The following is a 20,161-nucleotide window of genomic DNA, read 5'->3' on the forward strand; positions in this document are numbered from 1 at the left end:
AAACTGAGGTAATTTGTAAGCTAGTTATTTCATATGGAAAATACAACTGTTTAGTATTCTGTTTCGATCTAGCCTGGATTAATCTTCTTCAACAACCTTGTAACATGAATACTTAAACAACCTTATCGTAACAAACTTACATGAAAGTTGGTTTAACGTAATGCATTTTATTTATCTATGCTGCTTTTTATAATGAGAGTGATGTAGGGGTAGCTACAAAGCACAAAAGAATTTGGCTTTTGGTATGTATTTTGCTAAGTTAACTCTATTGGTGAAGAGGTTTAATAAGTTGTTTTTGTCAAGCCTAATATGAACTGCCAATAGACCTTTTTCTGAATGCAATGGAGCCTACCTAGAGATTCTTGAAATTCCAGGGACAAAACCCAAGTTTCCTTTATTTAAAAAATGTCATTCCTAGGTGCAAATTATGACATCTGCGCTTATGTATTTTAAGGTTTCTTAAGTTGTATGCATGCAAGATGTTATTACACAAAAACTGTTCTACCTGAAATTTTATTTCCTGTATCTGACCTTCTCTCTCTCCGGGCTAATTGACACCTTCTCTATGTTGTCCTACTACTTCAGTAATTCTGAATCTGCACTTCCTTTACAACACTGTAGTATAATGGCAAATGTTACAAAGTCTTAATGCTACTATAAAGCAGCTCTAAGTTTACCAAAATCCCATTGGCTGTCTGAGATTGTGCAGGATGGTAAAGAACTGGAAGCCCAATAAATGTCACAGCAAACAAGTCAGATTTGAGGGACAGTTGTGTGTTCCTTGCAAACAAAATACTTCTAAAACTGACCCTGTAGTGATTTGATTCAGGAGGAAACTGTTCTCAGTGATTTGATTCAGGAGGAAACTGTTCTCAGTGATTTGATTCAGGAGGAAGCTGCAGGCTCAGTAATATATGACTATATTTACAATGCAAAGCACTGCTAATATTCTGAGTATTCATGTTATTTTGATTCTTTGCCAAGATGTGACACATTAGTGTTAACTGCATTTCTCTAGATGCAAGTGCTGTCATGAAGCTCAGCTTTTTTTTTTTTTTTTTTTTTTTTCCTTTTTCTCATCAGGACTTTCAACAGATTTTACTGCTCTGAAAACTAAAACTACTGCCAGTCTGTTTATCAGAAATACAGAGACAATGGGGAAACTAAATGCTGCATTTAGGGCCAAAGCTATTTCCTAGTAACTCAGTTATAATCCTGTCACAAAAAATAATTGGTTAAATGAAAATGTCACTGACTGTACAATTGATTGAGGAGTTTCCTTACTTGCTTGACTAGATTTCTAACTTTCTTTTCTACGTAGAAGAAGTCTAAACTCTCTTGCTCTGTTTGTACACAGAGAGTCTCTGAGAATGACAGAACCATACAGGCTGGAAGGGAGCTCTGAAAGTCTCCAACCTCTTGCTCAAAAGCCTGGTCACCTCTGAGGTCAGACTGGCTTGCTCAGGGCTTTAGCCTGTCTGTCTTGAAAACCGCCAGTGATGGAGGTGGCACATCTCTAGGCACTTAATTATTTTCGGACCAAAAAATATTTTCCTTGGATCCAGTCACAGCATCACTTTATCTACTTTATATATAAAAGGAGACAGCAGTTATTAATTAATAACAACCACAATATGAACTATTAAGTATATTTATACAGCATATTGAATTGATCTAATAGGATCTAAGAGGATACTGAAATGAGCAACGTATCAGTCAACATGCACAGCATGAGCGATGTCCATATTCAGTTTTAAAAGGAAATGTCTATAGTCCTTATACACATCATGGTGAAAATCTTCAAAAGTTCAGGTAGAAAGTCCTGAGTTAGAAACTACATAACATCTCAGAGATCTCTATATGTAGTTCTCAGCACTATTTGAAAAAATGCACAAAAATGGATAAAGTCAGTACTAAAATATAATCACAGCATTTTATAACTTAAGTACTTTATAGCTTATAGTTGCAGTAGTTCGAGGGAGGACAATGTCCTTCCCCAGTCTTACACCTTAGAGCTGTTTGTATCAGGCAGTTGTACCATATCCGTTCAGAGGGGACACATAAGGCTTAAGGACTGAGTCCTAAATTAGGAGTATCACAGATGAAAGGAGACACGTGGGAGATGGTACGATGAAGATGCAATGTATGGCTTTACTATTACATTGGTTAGGATTCTTCTGACTAAAAATAGATATTTGCAGTGCAGATGTCAACAAGTCACTTCAGGCTCCCTTCAAGGTCAATGAAGGACAAGTCAGCCATGTCTGTGGAGTTTATGGTGTGATTGCCTGATGAATCCCATTCATAGTTACCAATGTATAGCAGTAATTTGGAAGAGGTGAGAGTGGAAGTTTGGAGAATATTTTAGACGAAATTTCAAATACAAGGCAGATCATGAAAGAAGTTATGAAATCACCTGTGCTAACGGGATTTTGAAGAGGACCTTTCTAATGCTAGAGCCACGTCTAGGCTTCAGATTAGGTAGAACATCTCTTTTAATCACAACTGCATCAAAGAAACATATGACTTGTAAAATTATTTTCTCATCTTAACAGAGACAGCTCAGCTAAGCCATAAATGCTGTATCTGGTAACTGAATTTGATTCTATGTCAAGGAAATCTTTAATTATTCAGTTATGGCCTCCAACTCTGATACAGCCTTACCCATAGAAGGGATGTATCTAGATCATTTTTTTCTTTGCATATAGGTCTAAGCAGATGAGTACCACATCTGATGGAGAGTTAACATAAAAACATTTACTGTTTGTGCTCTTACCTTAAGAAAATAGCTTTTATTATCTATTTCCTCTATAGCTGATAATTTTTCTTAGAAAAAAAATAGATTTAACTATATGAATCTTTCCATGGCAGAGAGGGATTCTTCTCTCCATGAATTATTTTGCCCCTTAACAGTGACTCTATATACCTTGTTTCCTTTTTCCAGAGTTCTTGAAATATCATCACACATTCACATTATTAGCTTTCATTTAGTAGTTCTGTTTTGATAGTACCTGGACCATATCTTTGTTTTGAGGGCTACATTAATTAAGAATGGGAATCATTCAGTATTTATCATCGCAGATAGCAGAAAAATCTAATCATCATACAAATGAATTAATTACAGTGAAATCTGGATTGCCTAATAACCTGGTACATTTGTATGATTCTTTTAATACGATCAACTGCCAAGTTACAGGTATAGGTCAAGTAACGTAAGATATAGGTCTGTCATGTTAGAAATAATAACCCTAAGAAGACTATAGAGGGATATAGTCGCTACCCAGTTAAACATTTCTCCCTTTTTGAATGCTTTGTAAATCAGTCTTCCGCTGTTTCAATTAGGTTGGGATATCCATTAGAAACATTGAGGTGATCTACTATGATGCTCAGCAATAGTAAGTCTATTTTTGGTGTTCATAATTCAAAAAGAACATTGGAAAAATATAAGGTTGACAAGAGACATGCAAAAGTGAATAGGAGAGAGAAATCTAAGAAGTATAAACCAATTGTTCGATTTTCTGTTAAAAATAAATTGAGCTTAAGAACTGAACACTCTCTCTGTTTTCTCTGTGAGTAAGACTCTGTTCAGACAGCAGGCAAAGCGTAATACAATCCAGTGGCAGAAAGCTAAACTAAACAGTGAAATTAAAAATATGGTGCCAAACTTTTAACAGCGATCGTTATTACCCTCTATCACAGGAACTCATGCATTAGCTAGAAGTTGAAAATTAATACAGGAATCACCCTGACCCTACGAGCAGCTAAACATGATTTTAACAATCCTTCCAGCCTTAAAATTTCATTTATATATATCTGCGAGCCCTTTGAGGAAGTAATCTTTAATCTTCCAAGTTTTCAAGTATTTTCCTCTTTTAGTCAGTATTATATAGATGTAATTTCCAACATTCAGCATTTGTAACTTCCTCTAAAGACGTTATTTGAGAACTCTGGAGGCCAAATACAGTCTTGAGCTGTAATAAAACAAAAAAATCAGACAACAAAATCCCCACAAACACCACATCTTGTGTTTCTGACGTTCTTTGTACTTCTTAAAGAAGTTCCTGGTTCCGTGAATGCCGAACTGGCAACAAGCTCTAGAAGCCTGGGGCATTTGGGGGTTTTTACTGATTTTAATGGATGTGAACGCTAGTTCATATTAAAAAACAAAAATTTGTGACTGTGGTGCAACTGCATTTTGTGTCTTCGGTTTCGCAGAAACTGCGAAGGTCAGAGGTGCCTTACGGTAAAATGCGCCGATGGCCGGGGAAACGCCCGCCCCTGAGCGAGGATCCACACAGAGCCATCGCGAACCGGGTGACTCACGGTCCGCTTTGAGTAAAGCGCTCAGGAAGCGCCCCGGGCCTCCCCGCGGCTGTTTCTCTGCTGCGTGGGCAGCCCCCGCCGCGAAACCTGCTGCTCTGGAGGCGCGGGCGCCACGCAGCCTGCCAGCAGCTCCCAGCTTGTTCAACTGTGATAAATTATAAATAGAAAGACTCTCGCCTAACCGCGGTCACGTACCCCGGCTGAGTCATCCGGGGCAAACGGGAGGCAGCACGGGCACAGGCCGTGACCTCAACATCCCCCCACCCCCCTCAAGAAGCACCGTGCCGCCCCCACCTCTCCGCAGCCCCCAGCCCCGCGGCTGGGCCGGGAGAAGGCAGCGGGTTTCCCCTCGGGGCGGGGAGCGGCCGTCCCGGCGGGCGGGAAGAGCTCCGCGGCGGCGGCGGCGGTCACGCCGGCTCCTCACAGCGCCAACGGCACCTTCACACGGCGTGGAGGGCGGTGCCAACGCGCGGCGCGGTCCTGATTGGCCCCAGCGCGCAGACAGAAGGGGCGGGCAGCCAATCAAAGGGGGGAGTCGCCCTCTCCGTGCGTTCGGCGGCGCCAGCTCGCGTGAGGGGAGGGGAGGGGAAATGGCCGCTGCGGACCGGCCCGCAGGGAGGGGCTGAGCGGCTCCTCGGCGAAGGAGCCGGCGGAGACCGCCTGCCCCTGCCCCGCTGTGCCATGGAGGACGTGCTGCCCTCGGGACTGTTGGAGATCTGCCTACTGGTCGGCGTGCCCAGCGAGAGGGTGCGGGCGCTCCTTCAGGTGAGCCGACCCCCCCCCTCCTCTCCCCGCTCCTACCGGGCTCGAACCTGCGGCCCCCGGGGCGCGGGACCGACCGTTGCCCGCGGCTGTTTAACGGCTCCTGCTGGGCTGTGCGGGACAGGGGCCCGCCCGCCCTGACGGGGCTTTGACCTGCGGCCGAGCCGGGTCAGCTCTGCCCCTCCTTACTTCAGTAAAACTCTTCGCTTACCTTGTTGTTGCTGGGGTCTGACCGAGCAGAAATGCTTTAAAAGTTATTTAAAGTCCCTCCTTTGACAGGAGACGAACAGCAGAGGAGGAATAACTCGGTAGAGACTTCAAGTATAAACTTAAACTTTTTGTGAGGAGCTGAGCTTAGGTGAGCACCAGCATTACACAAAACGAAGCAGCCAGCAAAATCTTGAATGGTGTGTAGCCTTTACTAGGCAATACCTCTTTGCCTGTCTTCTGTTCGAGGCAAAAGCTAAAGAGAGGGGAATAAAGCCTGGTGGCTTTTATCCTTAGGACAACAAAAAGGGCTAAATCCCTGGATCGAGATTGCTCTGGGAGTAATTACGGGCTCTGAACTTGGCACAACCTGCTCAGTTCAGGTGAGCTGGAAGGTGATAGGTTGTCCTCTGTTTTGAGCAACTGGTTTATAATCTGTTTATAGTGAGCAGTTAAAGTTCTCTCCCTGATTTTATTAAGATGTGCTGAAGGGTTCGTTGGAGGTCTCTGCCCTGTCCACCTGATGAGCTCCTGCTCCCATGCATCTCACTTACCCTGCTTGAACTTGAATTTGGTTGTGTGCTCCAATGTTCAATGAAAAGGTCTTTGTTAGACTTGTTGCACTTCGCTCACTTGGGCTTTAGCGCTGGCAGCTTCCTAATTGATATTGGCTAATGAGTGATTCAATTCATGGAATGTCGCTTGTGTATATATTCAAATCAGGGAAGTAGTTGGAGTTATGAAAGTCACCGCCCGCCTCTTTTGAAATCGGCATATATGCGTTGTTACGACATCTGCTAGAGAAGTAAACCTAAAATGGGCATTTTTTTCCTTTTCAATTCGCTGTATGCTCCTTTCATATTGTATACTCCAAATCTCACTGCTTCCAAAAAAAACTGTTGAGCCACAAATAGGAAATTAGCCACCAAAGATGGAACCCTCTTTTGATCTTGCTGCCTGTTTTGACACCTCTCTTTGCCCCAGAGAGGAAATGTAGTGTCAGAAATAAAAATATTCTCTGAGCGCGTTAGGATTGCTGTAGTAATGTCACTGTGAACTGTTGCACCACAGTGATTTTTTAGTCAAGGTCTTAGGGCAAGTTTGTAGGTTTTTATATCACATCCTTTTCCTTCCCAACACTAGTTACATGAGGAAATGGTGGCGTATGCTTTATGTCCAATTTCGACAGATGCAGAAAGAAGAGACCTGATGATATTTACAGATATGAGAGCAGGGTAAAAATTTGAAAATGCTTAAAATCTTGGTCATAAAGTGTGTTGTACGTTTTAAATTTTATTGCAATATGGAACAATGAAGTCAGTGGGAGCATGATATTTAAACCACTCCCAAAGTAGGAAAAGGCTTATCTGACTGACCCATTGTGAGTGTGGATTCAGGAACAGGAACAAAAATGCATATGGTTTTGCAGATTGTGAAACTGATCTTAAGTTTCTGTATTGTCATTTGTTAATTGTCCTTATTGTCAGGATAATTACTGTAAGATTTCAAATTTGAAGAGATCAAAGACAGCTATTATCAGCTAGATAAGATGTTTTAATGTTGGAAGCGTACATTTTGTCGGAATGAGATGTAAAATAGCGAAGATTGTAGGGCAATCTTTGATAAGGCTTCTTTTCCCCCAAGTTGGCCTCAGATATGAAGCTGGATTCTTGACTTGGCAAGCATTATATGCAAGCTATCTGCCACCCTCAGATCTCTTTATTGCTCCATTGCTGGGTTCTCTATCTACCACAGTCAGCAGTGCAGATCTTGTCTCTTGCAGTATCTGTATCTTGTTTTTGACCTGGCTAATTCTGTAACCACTTAAACCATTTTTTCCCTTCTTCTGTAATGGTCTACTGGAAATGAGATGTCATGCTGTACACAATAAACATGTTGTGATCAAATGTTAGTGAGCAGTGTATACTTGTGGTAGTGAAAGCTAACCACGTATTGGCCTGTGTTATCACGAATCTGGCTAGCAGGTAAGAAGAGTGATGATTCCCATTTGCTCAGCACTCCTGAGGCACGTTGCGAATACTGACAGAACAGGGGTTCTGGGCTCCTTGAAACAGGAGAACTACTGACAAGCTGGAGGGAGACCAGAAGAAGGAACCTAAGATAGCTGATAGTTGGAGAACATTTTGGAAAAAGGGGGGACTGAGGGAACCTGGAGAAAAGAAAGCTGAAAGGAAATCTAACTGCAACTTTCATTACTTAAAAGCAGGCTGGGTGGTTATAGAGATGACAGGCAGACCCGTTTCAGAGGTAGAAGGGCTAAGTCACAAGCTGCAGGAAGGGAAATTTTGATTGGATGTAAGGAAAAAAGTTTTCATCCTGAGCGTGATTCTGCACTAGAGCAGCTTCCCCAGGGAAGCTCTTTAATCTGCTTCTTAAGAGATTTTTTGAAACTTAACTGGATGAGGCCCAGAGCAACCTGATCTAACTTTGAAGTTACCGCTGCTTTGAGCAAAAGGTTGGACTAGAGAACTCCTGAGGTCCCTTCTAACCAAATTTTTCTGAGACTTTGTAATATTCCCTGCCGATTTTTTCCTTAAAGAAGTAATTTCTTTTGTGACATTCTAAATTAAATTAACTTTTTTTTCGGTGACAGGGAGAAGAGAATGAGCTCACAGATAACAACAAATAGCTGAGCTCTGCTTCATTCTGTGGTTTTAACACACTGCTTCTTGTTTATGTCTAAAATAGTGTGGATAGTGTGGTCATTGTGGAAAGTCTGTCTCCTGTCTGTGTCCTGTCACGACACCGTTGTCACTGGAGCATAATAAGTGAATAGCGTTGGAATACGATCACTGACTTTTAAGATCTTGCAAAATTACATGGAAGAAAAGTCATTAGTATTTAAAAGGAAAGTATGCTTCAAGGACATTTGAGAGCAAAAAGCAACAGTTAGAAGAGAAGCCTTCTAAAAAGAAGTGACAGTAGAAGCGGGGGACATAAAATGTTCAAAGAGCAGTAGAGACAAGTGAAGATTGTTCTGTCATGGCTTGTCCCCTATCCCTGAACTGAGACAATTAAAAAGGGAGGAAAAAAAGAAAAGGCTGGCCATGGAAGTTAATGTGAGCTGACTTAAATGCTGATGACTGGGTCACTGGGTCAGTGACAGCTCTGACAACACTGTTCGTCAAAAAATTGGTGCTTAATGCTTGTGTTGTAGTCTAAGACATCAGGGACCTGCCCTTTACAGGCTATTACACTCTGAGGCCATTAAATCGCTGGCTATAATCCAGCACTTTGTAGCAAAGACAAGGCTACATGATGGCATGTCGGGGCAACTTTGCATTAAACCCTCTGCAGGGCCAATCTGCCAAGTAAGGGTGCTACTGCTCGAGGAGGTCTGTGTTTTTTCTTACTAAACAGCCTCAGGACTGAACCTTAATTCTTAATTTCCTCTGAAATGTTTAGCAACATGTTTCTGGAGAGCGATTATACTGGATTTCTCTCTGTTCCCAACTTCTTCAGTTGAAACAGATGTCAGCTGCCAACTAAGGAAAATGATGCTTGAAGCTCTTAGCATGTCAGGATATGGCATTGAGTACCCCATATTGTAACATGCCTTTTTAAAGTTATTGTTATCTTTTGAATAACCCAATGGATACTTATGTGGACATTTTTCCACTAGTTCGTCTTTTCTTTCTAGTTCAGAGTTTTTGTGTTCTGTAAAAGAACATTTTTTTTTCAATAACTGATATATCATGAGGATAAGTATTCCTGATTGCTTTTCCTGTGATTCTCGAATGTGAGGAAAAGTGCTGATGGGCTTATTGACAAGGATAAATACGATTAAACTTTCTGCTCCAAAACTTTGATGGAAGAAAACTGGGCTTCAGAGAAGCAGTGGAAGCTTTGTGTGTTGCAGCTGCTTTAAAAACTCGGGAAAAAGGCTAGGAGTGGTTCTAAAGGAATAACTTAAATACATATAATACTGTTGCATTACACCTAAAGGTGAAAGTAAGAAGCAGCATGGATGCTTCATCTATTCTGGAATGGGTTAACAAAAACAGAACACACAGCAAAGCATTTTTAGTCACAGTGAGATTCACCTTCCCTGTCTCCAAATATCCTTTGACTAAACAAAGCCTTTACTTTTTTTTTTTTTTTTTTTTTTTTTTGCCAGTAGAATGAATTAAAATTATGATGAAGTATTTAAAAATGCAGCTACTTGCATCTATCTCATTGTAAAGAATAAAATAAGCACCCCTAAGTACATGGGAATCTCGTCGTCTGATTAATTCCTCCCAAGGGTTTTTTGGAAGTGAAACATCAAGGACTTTTTGCATAGCAATATTTTACAAAGTTGCCTATTATGGAATTTCGTACATAATCTTGGGATATGTGTTACATTCTTCATCAGTACATGCAGAAATTTTACTGGCCTTGCATTTTATAATGTCCTAATGTTGTATTTATTATAATACATTACTTTTTTTATTACACAGACTTTCTTAATTGCCTTGTAAAGTTAAAAGTTTGTCTTGTGAAAGTTGTTTTCCTTTAAAGCTTATTCTGAGTAAACATGTAGCTTTTAGAAAATTAAACAAAGACTTGTTTAGGGAGTTCAGCTTTCTCTGCTTATTTTCATTTATTTGTTGCCAGGTTTCTTTGCTACCGGTTTTTATATTAGATATAGTTTATGGTTAATTCTAGTACTTCAAAGAAGGAAGCATCTTATTTGCTACTTGTTTGTTTTCTTATGTCAGAGATGCATTACTGATATAGTGTGTTTTTAATGATGAAGAATGTTTCTTTGCCTGCTGAAAATGACGAAAGTATTCACATTATATTAACGTATTTCAAACAAAAATTAGAAGGAAATATGAAGAGTTTAGGAAGGAGAAAAACCAGTAAAAATTCACAATTGTAGGGCTAGAGAGAAGATTAGGGTTAATAACAGTTTAATACTCGTCTTGATACTCGTCTTGCTAATTTTTTAACCTCATGTATTTATTTTTATAAATATATATATGAAATTATTTATTTATTTTTTTTAATAGGGTCCTCAGAGGAAACCCAAAAGCCTCCCTCCTCTTGATCCAGAAGTTCTTTCGGTATTTGTGCCTCCGTTTATCAGTAAAGATGATATTCAGGTGATTAATACAAGTAGTAATAACTTCAATAAAAGTAAGCGTCGATCTTTCCGAAAGAAGAAAGAGAAACCAAAGATTGAAAATATGAAAAGTCTCAATGGGGACCAGAAAGCAACTGATACTGAAGAAATTACTGTTCCAAAGGACATTGATCTTGTTGGTTTGCCTCAGCTGTGCTTCCCAGGTACTGTAAGGTTCTCTCTTCTTGCTGAGAACTGTTTTTTTTTTTTTGGTTTTATTTTTTTTATTTTATTTTTTTTAATGAATACATGGATTAAGAAAAAAAAAACAGAAGAATCCCCAAAGCCCATCTGTTGTATTTGCCATTTAAAATGCAAAATTGTTATGTAATACTCTTGCTCTTTCAGTAAGGTGTGGTTTACAACAGTTATATAGTAACTGTTGGATTATATATGTGCATTTTAATCCCTTAAAATGGGACACTTCTCTTGAAATTAGGTGGAAATGTGCAGTATTTGTCATGACTAATCATTTTTCAAGTGGCTGTCAGTGTATGTGTAGCTACAGAAAGTTTCTGCCTTAATTGCAGGAGGACTTTATATAACTTCTGAGTCAAAAGAGGACCACATTCATTTCCTGGTCTTCACAGATGTCTGTGGTAACAGAACATACGGTGTCGTTGCACAGTACTACCAGCCTATGCAAGTATGTTATTTGACTTATGTTTTTATTGAAACATATTAAAAAATGTAAAATACATTGAGACTAATGGCAAGTTTAATTTCTGAACTTAGTTAACAATTATGTTTTAACGTTAGTAGGAACAGAAAACAAAATGTACTTTATATTGGCACTGATTTAATGTAATGCTGTTCCAATGTACTTGGGAACAACTGTTACAGATTTCAATTATGAGTTTTGATTTAATCTTTTTAAGAGCAGACTTTGGCTTTTGGACATATTTTTAGTTCTAAGAATAAAAATCTGTGTGGTGAGTGTATCCTTTGTTCTTCGTGTCTTTTTGTGCTATTTTTTTTTAATTTATATATAAAGTGTTGTAAGCTGCAGTTTTCTGAAGAGCTTAAGGGAGATAGATACCTGAATTCCCTTGAAATTTAGTGGAAATTGGATATAATATCTCTTGTGTTCTCCTGAAAATACCAGCCATAAATTAATGATTAATGTCAACACATTAATCTGTAGTTTTCTTGTAGGATGGCTGTATTTCCTCAAATGGGCAGGCCCAGTGGGAATCTGTGCAGACTGGGAAAATGCTTGGCTGTTTTGTACCATTTGCCATTTGTGTTATATCCAGATATCCATATTTTAACGCCCTCAAGGACTGCCTCTCATGGTAAGAATTGTTTTCCTCTGTGTTTCAGCTAGAAATAGCTATGTAGTTTTAATACATGCGTTTGCATTATGTATGTGATAGCTGCATGATAGTAAAACCGGATGTAATTTTAAGTTAAGATGGCAAAAGAGAGAGAAATGTCATGTGAATGGTACCTAGACAGTAAGAAAGAGTAAGTTATAAATATCAAGGAAAATTCATATGTTCTTCTTTTGAAGTGGATTAAAAGCTCTTTGGATCAGGGAGCCTGTTTCTATAGATCTGGTTATTACTATACAATCTGCATTTACAGACCTTCTGTTGTCCAAAGGTGAAAGAAGCTTTTCACTAAATTCCAGACAAGCTCTGTAGAATCAAATTTTAGGTCAGATGGTTTGCTTTTGCAGGTGTTTTCTTCAGCAGGTAATATTTTTACATGTAAGCTCAAAGATGTTAGGGTTTGGATCAGAGCTCTTCCAGTTTGCTTTGGCCTACTGTCCCTATGCTGAGCAGGTGAGCAAATAACAGCATTTTTTGTGGGTTCTTCCTTGGGTTGTGAAGCTGCTTCTAAACTGCAGAGCTTGGGAGAGCTTCCTGGGTGCTGGCTGAGGGTGCTTAGCCATCCCCTAGCCTGACTCTGTACCAGAATGAGGTCTGAACACTGATTTCCACACCCCATAGAGCTGTTCCTTGCTGGGCTGTGAGCTTGGATCTGGCTGCAGCGCTCGCTGGCTCTCCCTGGTTTAGATGAGGAGAGCCCTGGAGGTGCGCAGCAGCGCCTTCCCACTGGGCAGTTCAAATGTTGCCTCTAAAATAAAACTGTTATCAGAAATGAATGACTGTCAGATGTCCTAAAGCAGGAGCAAACACGCTGCTGGTATTCATGCTAGTGCTACTCTGTTTTCCATGCATTAGGAAAGAGGTTTAATGTGGAAAACAGACTTCAACGTGATGGAAACTAGCTATTTATGAATTTGTGCAAAATCAAGATACTCAGTAAAATAAAAAGGAAATGTATTTTTCCCTTTTTCCCTTTCCTGCCCAGATCACTTTTTCTACTTTTTAAGTTAGTTGCATCAGCCCTCAATACTACAGGCGTTGATTCATTGCTGCTTTTTTGAGTCTCAGATCTGTAGCAAGTGCTAATCTGTGTGTGTAATTGTTAGAGCTATACAGCTGAGCTACTGCAGGAGCAAAACCTTAAATATTTATGCCTTATGGTACTTTACTTTTTATATACAGTCTTTATAATAAGATTCATGCTTCTTTTGTACTGTGAACTTGATTTCCTTGGGAGCTTACTGTGTGCTAGCTTTCCACTGGGTGGGAAGTAGCATAGATTGAGCTTTACGGTTATGGTGCTCATCAGTGATTCATATAGTGTATTCGTAAGTTAGTCATTTCTTCTCTGAAGTGAGACATCTCTGAACTGGGAGAAGCAGGCAATTTGTGAACAGATTTTTTTAAACAGCCCACTAAGGGAGAGGTGGGAAAAATGTTCAGAAAAAGGAAGGAAAATTCCAGAGGTTACAAAAACATTTCAGGGTGTCTTGTATTTGTTCAGCTCAGACAGGAACTAGGTTGGAGGTGGAGTCAGCTCTCCTGAGATGCAAACGTTGCCTCGGGTTGGGTATTTTAAACATCATGATTAAGCATCTCTGCTTTGATTGTCCATAATAAGTTTTTGTACATACACAAAACATTAGCCCCTGAGCTAAATGCTGCGGATGGCTTTTCCTCTTAATCTGAGTCTATTAGTTAGTAAGGGGAGTTCAAATTTATCAGTAGCCTACCTTGTAAGTTCTGGGTGACTTATAAATATGTGAATAATTACAGAGGAGATCTCTATGATAATAGCCTTCCATGTTAGTATTGTGTGTAGTCCTGTTCTTATATCAGGGGACTTGTACAGGCACACAGCTCTCCTCCATCCATGTTAGCAGCTGTAATATAATTTTGAAGATACAAGTTTAAAGACTTGATCAAAGTATAGTTAACTGAAAGGAGAGAGGAGAATGAAATTACAAAGCAGTTTTTGGTGTTCATTTCCTGCTGTGCAGATAATGTTTCCATGTTTTCTTCTGTATTTTTTTTTTAGTCATAATCACAATGTTTTTTCTTTGATACCATTTGATAGATAAGTCCAGAATGCCTTCTTTTTTCTTTTCTTTTCTTTTTTTTTTTTTTTTTTTTGTGTAAACAAAGTATGTATTTTACTTTGCCAGAGTAAACTTAAGTGGGAGGAGAGGAAGAAGGGGTGGAGAGGTAGCATTTTTGTTTGTTTGTTTTTGTTACTACTTTTTTTTTCTTTTTTCTTTCTTTCCTTCCCCCCCTCCCCCCCAAGTGACACAAAGCAATTAGCTACTGATATGTTTGGCTGCTCTGGGTGGAATATAAACAACTATAGTAAACAAGACCGTGGGGATGTCGTTTGAGCATAGTGCAGCATATGCTCAAATTGGTGATTTTTTTTTTTCGCCTTTTTGTAACCTAACAAAGTTTTAACATTGTTTTCTTGTAAACCAGAAAGGATATTATTTTCATTTCAGAGGTCTTAATTGTAATCAGAGGGCAATGGATTGTAAACCTAGTTAAGTAAACGTTTTAATTGAGAAGGTGTATGCACTTAACAAATAATAACACTTTCAACAGAGGTCTTATATCTTTGATAGGCTTCGGTAATGTTTTGTGTGACGCTTAAACTGATGCAAGTTCTGCAAGTTTTGGGATTCAAAGACACTAGATGGTGGATTTGAAACCACCTATTCCTGATGTGTAGTCCTTTCCTGGTGGGTGCTAGTGGGGAAAAATACTATTTATTATTGACAGCATAAGCCTGATGTTGAAGTAGTATCTGAAGGGGTTCTGCTTCCACTCAGAATCCTGATGTATTTCTTATTTCTCTAGAATTCTACAATGTACAGCTTGTTTTCTCCAGGACCTGCAGTGAACAGGATTGCTCATAAATGGGGCAGTATTTTTATTAATTTAAGAGATTCATCCAAGGTATTTTATCATCCTGAGCATTCCCAGATTAAAAAAACAACAAAAACAACAGAAAAACAGGTTTCTAACCTTTTTCAAATGGCAAAGTATAGTAGAAATCACAACTGAAAACTAACTGGGATAAAACTAAGATACAGAGGCTAGGTAAAACTATAAATCCCTTAAGGTGTCTCCAACCACAAAGGGAACTTTAAAACTTTTATTGTAATGATGAAGATCATATTCTGTGTCATTAATTTTGTAATTAATTTTACTGATATACAGTGCTTCCAAATCCAGAACAACTTGAACAGAGTGAGTATGACTCTCTCCAAGCAAATGAGCGTGAATCTAGACCATTTCGCAACACTGTCACTGCTGAATTACTCTATAGGATTATTTGAAAAGATTGGGTTTTAAATTGAGAGGTTTTGGCACTTTTTTTAAAACCCCACTCTGTTACACTCCACAAAGTGAAATATTTCTGGCAGTAATCTGCTGCTGGTTGAAATCCCACCTCAGATGGATGAATAGGTTTTACAGAGGGTAAAGATTTACTCAAACAGTAAATCAGTAAATCTTCCAACCTGTGTGTTAGTCCTTTCAGCTGCCTCAAGAAAAGGTGGAAGTGTGGAAATAGCTCCCAGCATTGAAGCAATGCAAAAGAATCATTCTTAGGTGTTCTTACTTTCTAAAACAATGTTTCCGTGGACAGTTAATAGAGGTAATGGAAGGTTCATAAACTCCTTAGCTCCCTGCTTTAATGTTTCACAGATTACTTCATTTATAACTGCAGATGTTTGTGGTGCAGAGCTGTCAACTGCCATTACATTGAGTTAATGGGCACAGTGTACTGATTAAGAAGCTCTTACTGTCCCTTCTGTACATCTACTGCTTATTCAGTGTCAGGGTCAGGTTGTTCCTGTTGTAACACTTACTGAATGTGCTGATATGTTCCTTTTGTCTCAAAAAAATGAGTAAGTCAGCTCACATTGTTAGTAATGTATTAGGTATGGCAACATACTGAATTCAAAGGTTTACTTTTCTTCGAGAATTTTTAAATTATCCACTCGCTGGTCTCCCTTTCCACAGAAATAGTTGATGGAATTTTGGGAAAATGTTTAATGACATAATAGTCAGCCCAGGGCAGTCTGAATTTAGTAAACATTTATGTCTGTCTAATCCATTAAAAAGCTCAGTAATATAAAGGCAAAATATTTTGATTCAGGAATCTAACTTACATAGACAAATGTGATGTTCTGGGTTCTTCTATATCTCTGGATGTATTCAGCTGTTTTCTAGAACTAGATATATAGTTTTTTTTTTTTTTTTTTTTTTTTTTTGCTATAAACATACACATGAGACTTATTGAATAGAACATTGAACCTTTCCAACTACAAATACCTAATTTCTTAATTGTTACATTTTATTAATGCTACTGGACTTACCACTTTGCAGTCTTAATATCATAAATGTTTAAATGTTTATGAATTGGGCTGACATTAAATATAAACTTTCAGACCTTTGTTGCTTTGAAAAAGCTAAGGTAATAGAGTTCTAGGGAAGAAATATTTGGCAGGTTTGCACAACTGTATTTGTTCTTTGTGTGTAGGAATGATATCAAAGAGGAGTGTTCATGCAGGCCTGCAAGGCCTCATGCTGAGCATACTTCTTGCTTCACGTTCATCTACGGTTAAGCCCATCTTTTATATCTACAGCTTCTCTTTTCCTCTGATTCTTTTTGCCAAGACAGTTGCTTGGGTGATAGATGATTTCATTCCAGAACTAGTGCCATGGGTTCTCCCATCGCATCTGGCATCATGTGGCAACTGTGGGTGTGTTGCTCTGGAAGCAATGTCTGTAAGGTGCTTCATCTAGCTACATTTCACCTCTGGATCTCTTTTGCCATCAGGCAACCCAGTGTACTAGATTCATACTCTAATATATAGGATAAAGAAGTATTTTTATGCATGGAAGTACGAAAAATCTTGAAATGTTATTCCAGCACAGCAGCAGAATTAAAATTAAGTAGAGCCACTGAAGTATCTAATAAATTAGAAATTAATTAGCTGGAATAACTTCATTGCTCCCAGTAATCCTTTTAGTTCTAGGTTATCAGCAAAAAATCCTGTTTGCATATTAGTATTTTATAAATAATTTGCTATAATTTAATTTCAGCTTACTAGTGCATCTGCGACCTTTCAAGAATTCTGATGTTGATGAGCACATAAAAGAATTTGCAGCAAAGTTATTTTTAATACCTAGCCCTCCACCAGGACCACTCCACTTGGTAATTACTGATGCTGAATTTCATAATTAGTTTAACATTATGTGTTGTGAAGTACTAGGATGCTGCTTTGTGTAATTTAGAGAAAATTCTTCGCTGTCAGATCAGAGATTTTTACTTGCTGGCATAAAATTATTGTCAATACCTATACTCTGAAAATAAAGGCTATGTGTTACTAGTAGATAAGATAATGATGTTCACAGGGTGGAGGCTTGCACCTTGACATACCAATTAGTTATACTGCTTAGCTTTGGTAGCCTGTTGGCAAGGATTTAACTTGTGCCAACTAGCTACCATCTGCAGCAATACTTGGACATATCCAGAGGATAATGTAGTGTAGCTTCTGGCCTCTGGAAGGGCAGCCCACATAATCTGTGCTAAAGCTGGCTGGAAGCTCTAGTCCTTAATTCCTTTATCATAAGATTAGAAGTTTACCTTTCGTATGAACAGTATGCCATTGCCATCTCATTGAATATGCACATATAAACCCCAGTCTATCACGTAGTTCTCTTACTTAACTAAAGTGTGGGATGGGTGTCTGTTCGGTTACATACCTGAGAAGTAGTTCAGTCCCTGTGAAAGAAAAGAGGGCAAAGAAGGAAGCTACTGCAATGGGTACAGCTCTGGATTTGTTTTCTTATCCTGTCTGAATGATTCTGGGGAAGGAGGGCAAGGAGTGGTGTGGGTGTGTGTTTGGGTTGGCAACAGCCAGCTTAGCTAAGAGGAGAAAGTCACATAAAGGTTTGTGTTCAGTATAGAAGCTGAAATTTGTGGGCTATATTTCTTCTTTATAACCTTTCCTTGACCTTGGGATGAGGTGTTAGGAGCAGAGAAAAAATAGCAGAGCTGGGGAATTGTCTGAATGATTTGTTGAGATGCACAGAATGTGCAGGATCTGGCCCATAGAGATTTGAGCTGGAATATCTGAAATACTGAAAAAACTCTTTAGTTTTGGCTTTTTCTGTCTTCGTAAATACAAATACAGAGTTCTTTTGTTCGTATTTTCATTTCCATTTCCAGTATGAATTTTATCAATACTTTATTTTCTCAATTTTATCTACAGATATAAATCCCATTATATTACTATGGTTATAACAAAGCAGGTTTTATAAGTCTATTAATAGAAAATTTAATTATTTTTGTTGGCTTTATTAGCAAACAACCTATGAGAATGTAAGGAAACAAAATCCATGGTAATCTTTAGAACTGATTCTAATGTCTTTTAATATTTTCCCTGTTTCTCTTCCAACTTTCTGCAGTATTCAGATATCTGTCTTTTTGTTCTCAAGTAATCTGAATGTTTTGTAGTTGGAACTAAAATTATGAATGCAATGTCTTGTGGGAATACTTTCATTAAAGAAGTAAATGGAAAACATCTGTTACAACAGGTATTTAATATGAAACCGCTTCAGATAATAATTCCTTCACGAGAGGATCCAGATAGTCCAATTATTGACCTGGATCTTCATCTTCCGTTGCTGTGTTTCAAGCCAGAGCAGGTTCTGCAGGTAAAAACAGCTAACAAATACTTTAAAATGGGTTTGAGATAGACAGTACTGGTAATCAGTGATTTTAAATTATTGTAGTTACTCAAGAAACACCATAAATGAGAAATTCTGAATAGGCCTAGCTTTGTATGCTAGAGATACTGTCAATAAAGTATATTTCTCCTTAAGATATTTTGATATGTATGACCAGATTAAATTAGGGCACATTAGATTTGTTTCTGCTGTAGTGGTATACCAGCAGATGCCAAATTTCTTAAGCATACATTTTGGAATATAAATGCGCAAGCTGATTGACAGATTTGATTTTGAATTCTCATAAAATACGAGGTTAGAAGATTCATAAGATTTCTTTCCATGTGTGAAAGAGGGACTGAATCCCTACTTAAAGGCAGACTCTAGTTTACCTGTAAGATTGATCTGTAACAGTTGGCATTCTCATATACTTGAAGTCTAAATGGTATAGAAAGAAAAGAAAATACAAGAAGTCATTTGCAAAGGAGCAGATACCTCTCTCCACTGGCAATATGAGGAATCCGACTGGCTAGTATCTTCAATTATTTGGTTGGGGTGTCTAAAACCTAGATGTTATTTGTGTTCAACGCCAGTCAGACCAGTTTGCTCATATTCTTCATCTGGGTGCTGTAAAAGCCTAATTCTGTGACAGAAAGAGGGGACAATTCTTTCTACCATTTCCAGCTAAATCCTGTCCTCACTGGTGCTGGGGGCAAACTCTCAGTGACTTTGCCTATCACTTAAATTTTCTCTGAAGTTTTACTTTCATCTCTGTTGAATTTTACAAGAGTTCTCTAGATGGACATTATTTTTGTTTCTGAATATGTGAGGTAGTTACTAGAAGACAAAATTTGTGAGGCTAAGTTTCACTAGCAGATAAAATATTTGTGTGTATACTGTATTTTTTAGGTGTAACTCTTTGTGAATGCTTTTTAAATTTTGTTTCCAGATTATGACCTGTATTTTAACTGAGCAGAGAATTGTTTTCTTCTCTTCTGACTGGGCCCTGCTAACACTCGTGGCTGAATGCTTTATGTTGTACCTTCATCCTCTTCAGTGGCAACACACTTTTGTGCCCATTCTATCTCGTCAAATGCTGGATTTTGTAATGGCCCCAACATCTTTTCTTATGGGATGTCATACTGATCATTTTGAAGAAGTTAGCATGGTATGTCGTAGAGTATTACCACTTGTGCTGTTCTGTTTCAGCACATTTATATGTCTCTTGCTTCTTTCAGGTGCACCTTAGAAATTTGTTTTTGTCATTTGAGCCTCTAAGCAGTGAAGAAATCAAAACTAATAGAGCCATACTGATGTGATTGTTGGCTTACTGGGAAAAAGCTTATGGCTCTATCCCTTGGATTTCTTTTCTTTCCAGGATAGTATATTCCTGAATTCTGTGAGTTCAGGTTTCATTCTGGGAAGAACCCTGCTTGCACATAGCGCCTTTTTTTTTTTTTTTTTTTTTTTTTTTTTTTTAATAAATAGCTTCTCCTCAAATTGGTGAGGTTACTTATGTTCAAAACAGTGTGTGGGATGAGTTAGGTGCCTTTTCCAGGCCTGTGGGTTAAGAATTGAGAATGAGTTTGGAAATACTCTGTTGGTGCTGCTGTTTCTCATGATGGACTTCAGCATCCAATAAAAAGAAAAATAGCAATTTCAGAATTTATTCTGA

General features: G+C 38.5%; 1 protein-coding gene and 1 long non-coding RNA gene across 2 annotated transcripts in view; one reads left to right on the forward strand and one right to left on the reverse strand.

Moving 5' to 3' along the window:
• Positions 1 to 3,151: 3,151 nt before the first annotated feature.
• On the reverse strand, positions 3,152 to 4,754 carry LOC134136530 (uncharacterized). Its single transcript, XR_009957516.1, has 2 exons — positions 4,618 to 4,754; positions 3,152 to 3,971 (listed from the first exon to the last, which is right to left on the reverse strand). It is a non-coding gene; the product is annotated as an uncharacterized LOC134136530 (long non-coding RNA).
• A 154-nt stretch (positions 4,755 to 4,908) lies between these two features.
• Positions 4,909 to 20,161, forward strand: part of DENND3 (DENN domain containing 3) — a 38,919-nt gene continuing 23,666 nt past the window's right edge. The window contains exons 1-7 of the mRNA XM_062570694.1: positions 4,909 to 5,088; positions 10,308 to 10,584; positions 10,951 to 11,066; positions 11,576 to 11,715; positions 16,858 to 16,969; positions 18,355 to 18,474; positions 19,436 to 19,654. Of these exons, the coding sequence (XP_062426678.1) occupies positions 5,005 to 5,088; positions 10,308 to 10,584; positions 10,951 to 11,066; positions 11,576 to 11,715; positions 16,858 to 16,969; positions 18,355 to 18,474; positions 19,436 to 19,654 (1,068 nt within the window). The 5' untranslated portion in view covers positions 4,909 to 5,004. The remainder of the gene's footprint in view (positions 5,089 to 10,307; positions 10,585 to 10,950; positions 11,067 to 11,575; positions 11,716 to 16,857; positions 16,970 to 18,354; positions 18,475 to 19,435; positions 19,655 to 20,161) is intronic.

This window comes from Rhea pennata, chromosome 2, assembly GCF_028389875.1.
Source record: "Rhea pennata isolate bPtePen1 chromosome 2, bPtePen1.pri, whole genome shotgun sequence".
NCBI lineage: Eukaryota > Metazoa > Chordata > Aves > Rheiformes > Rheidae > Rhea > Rhea pennata.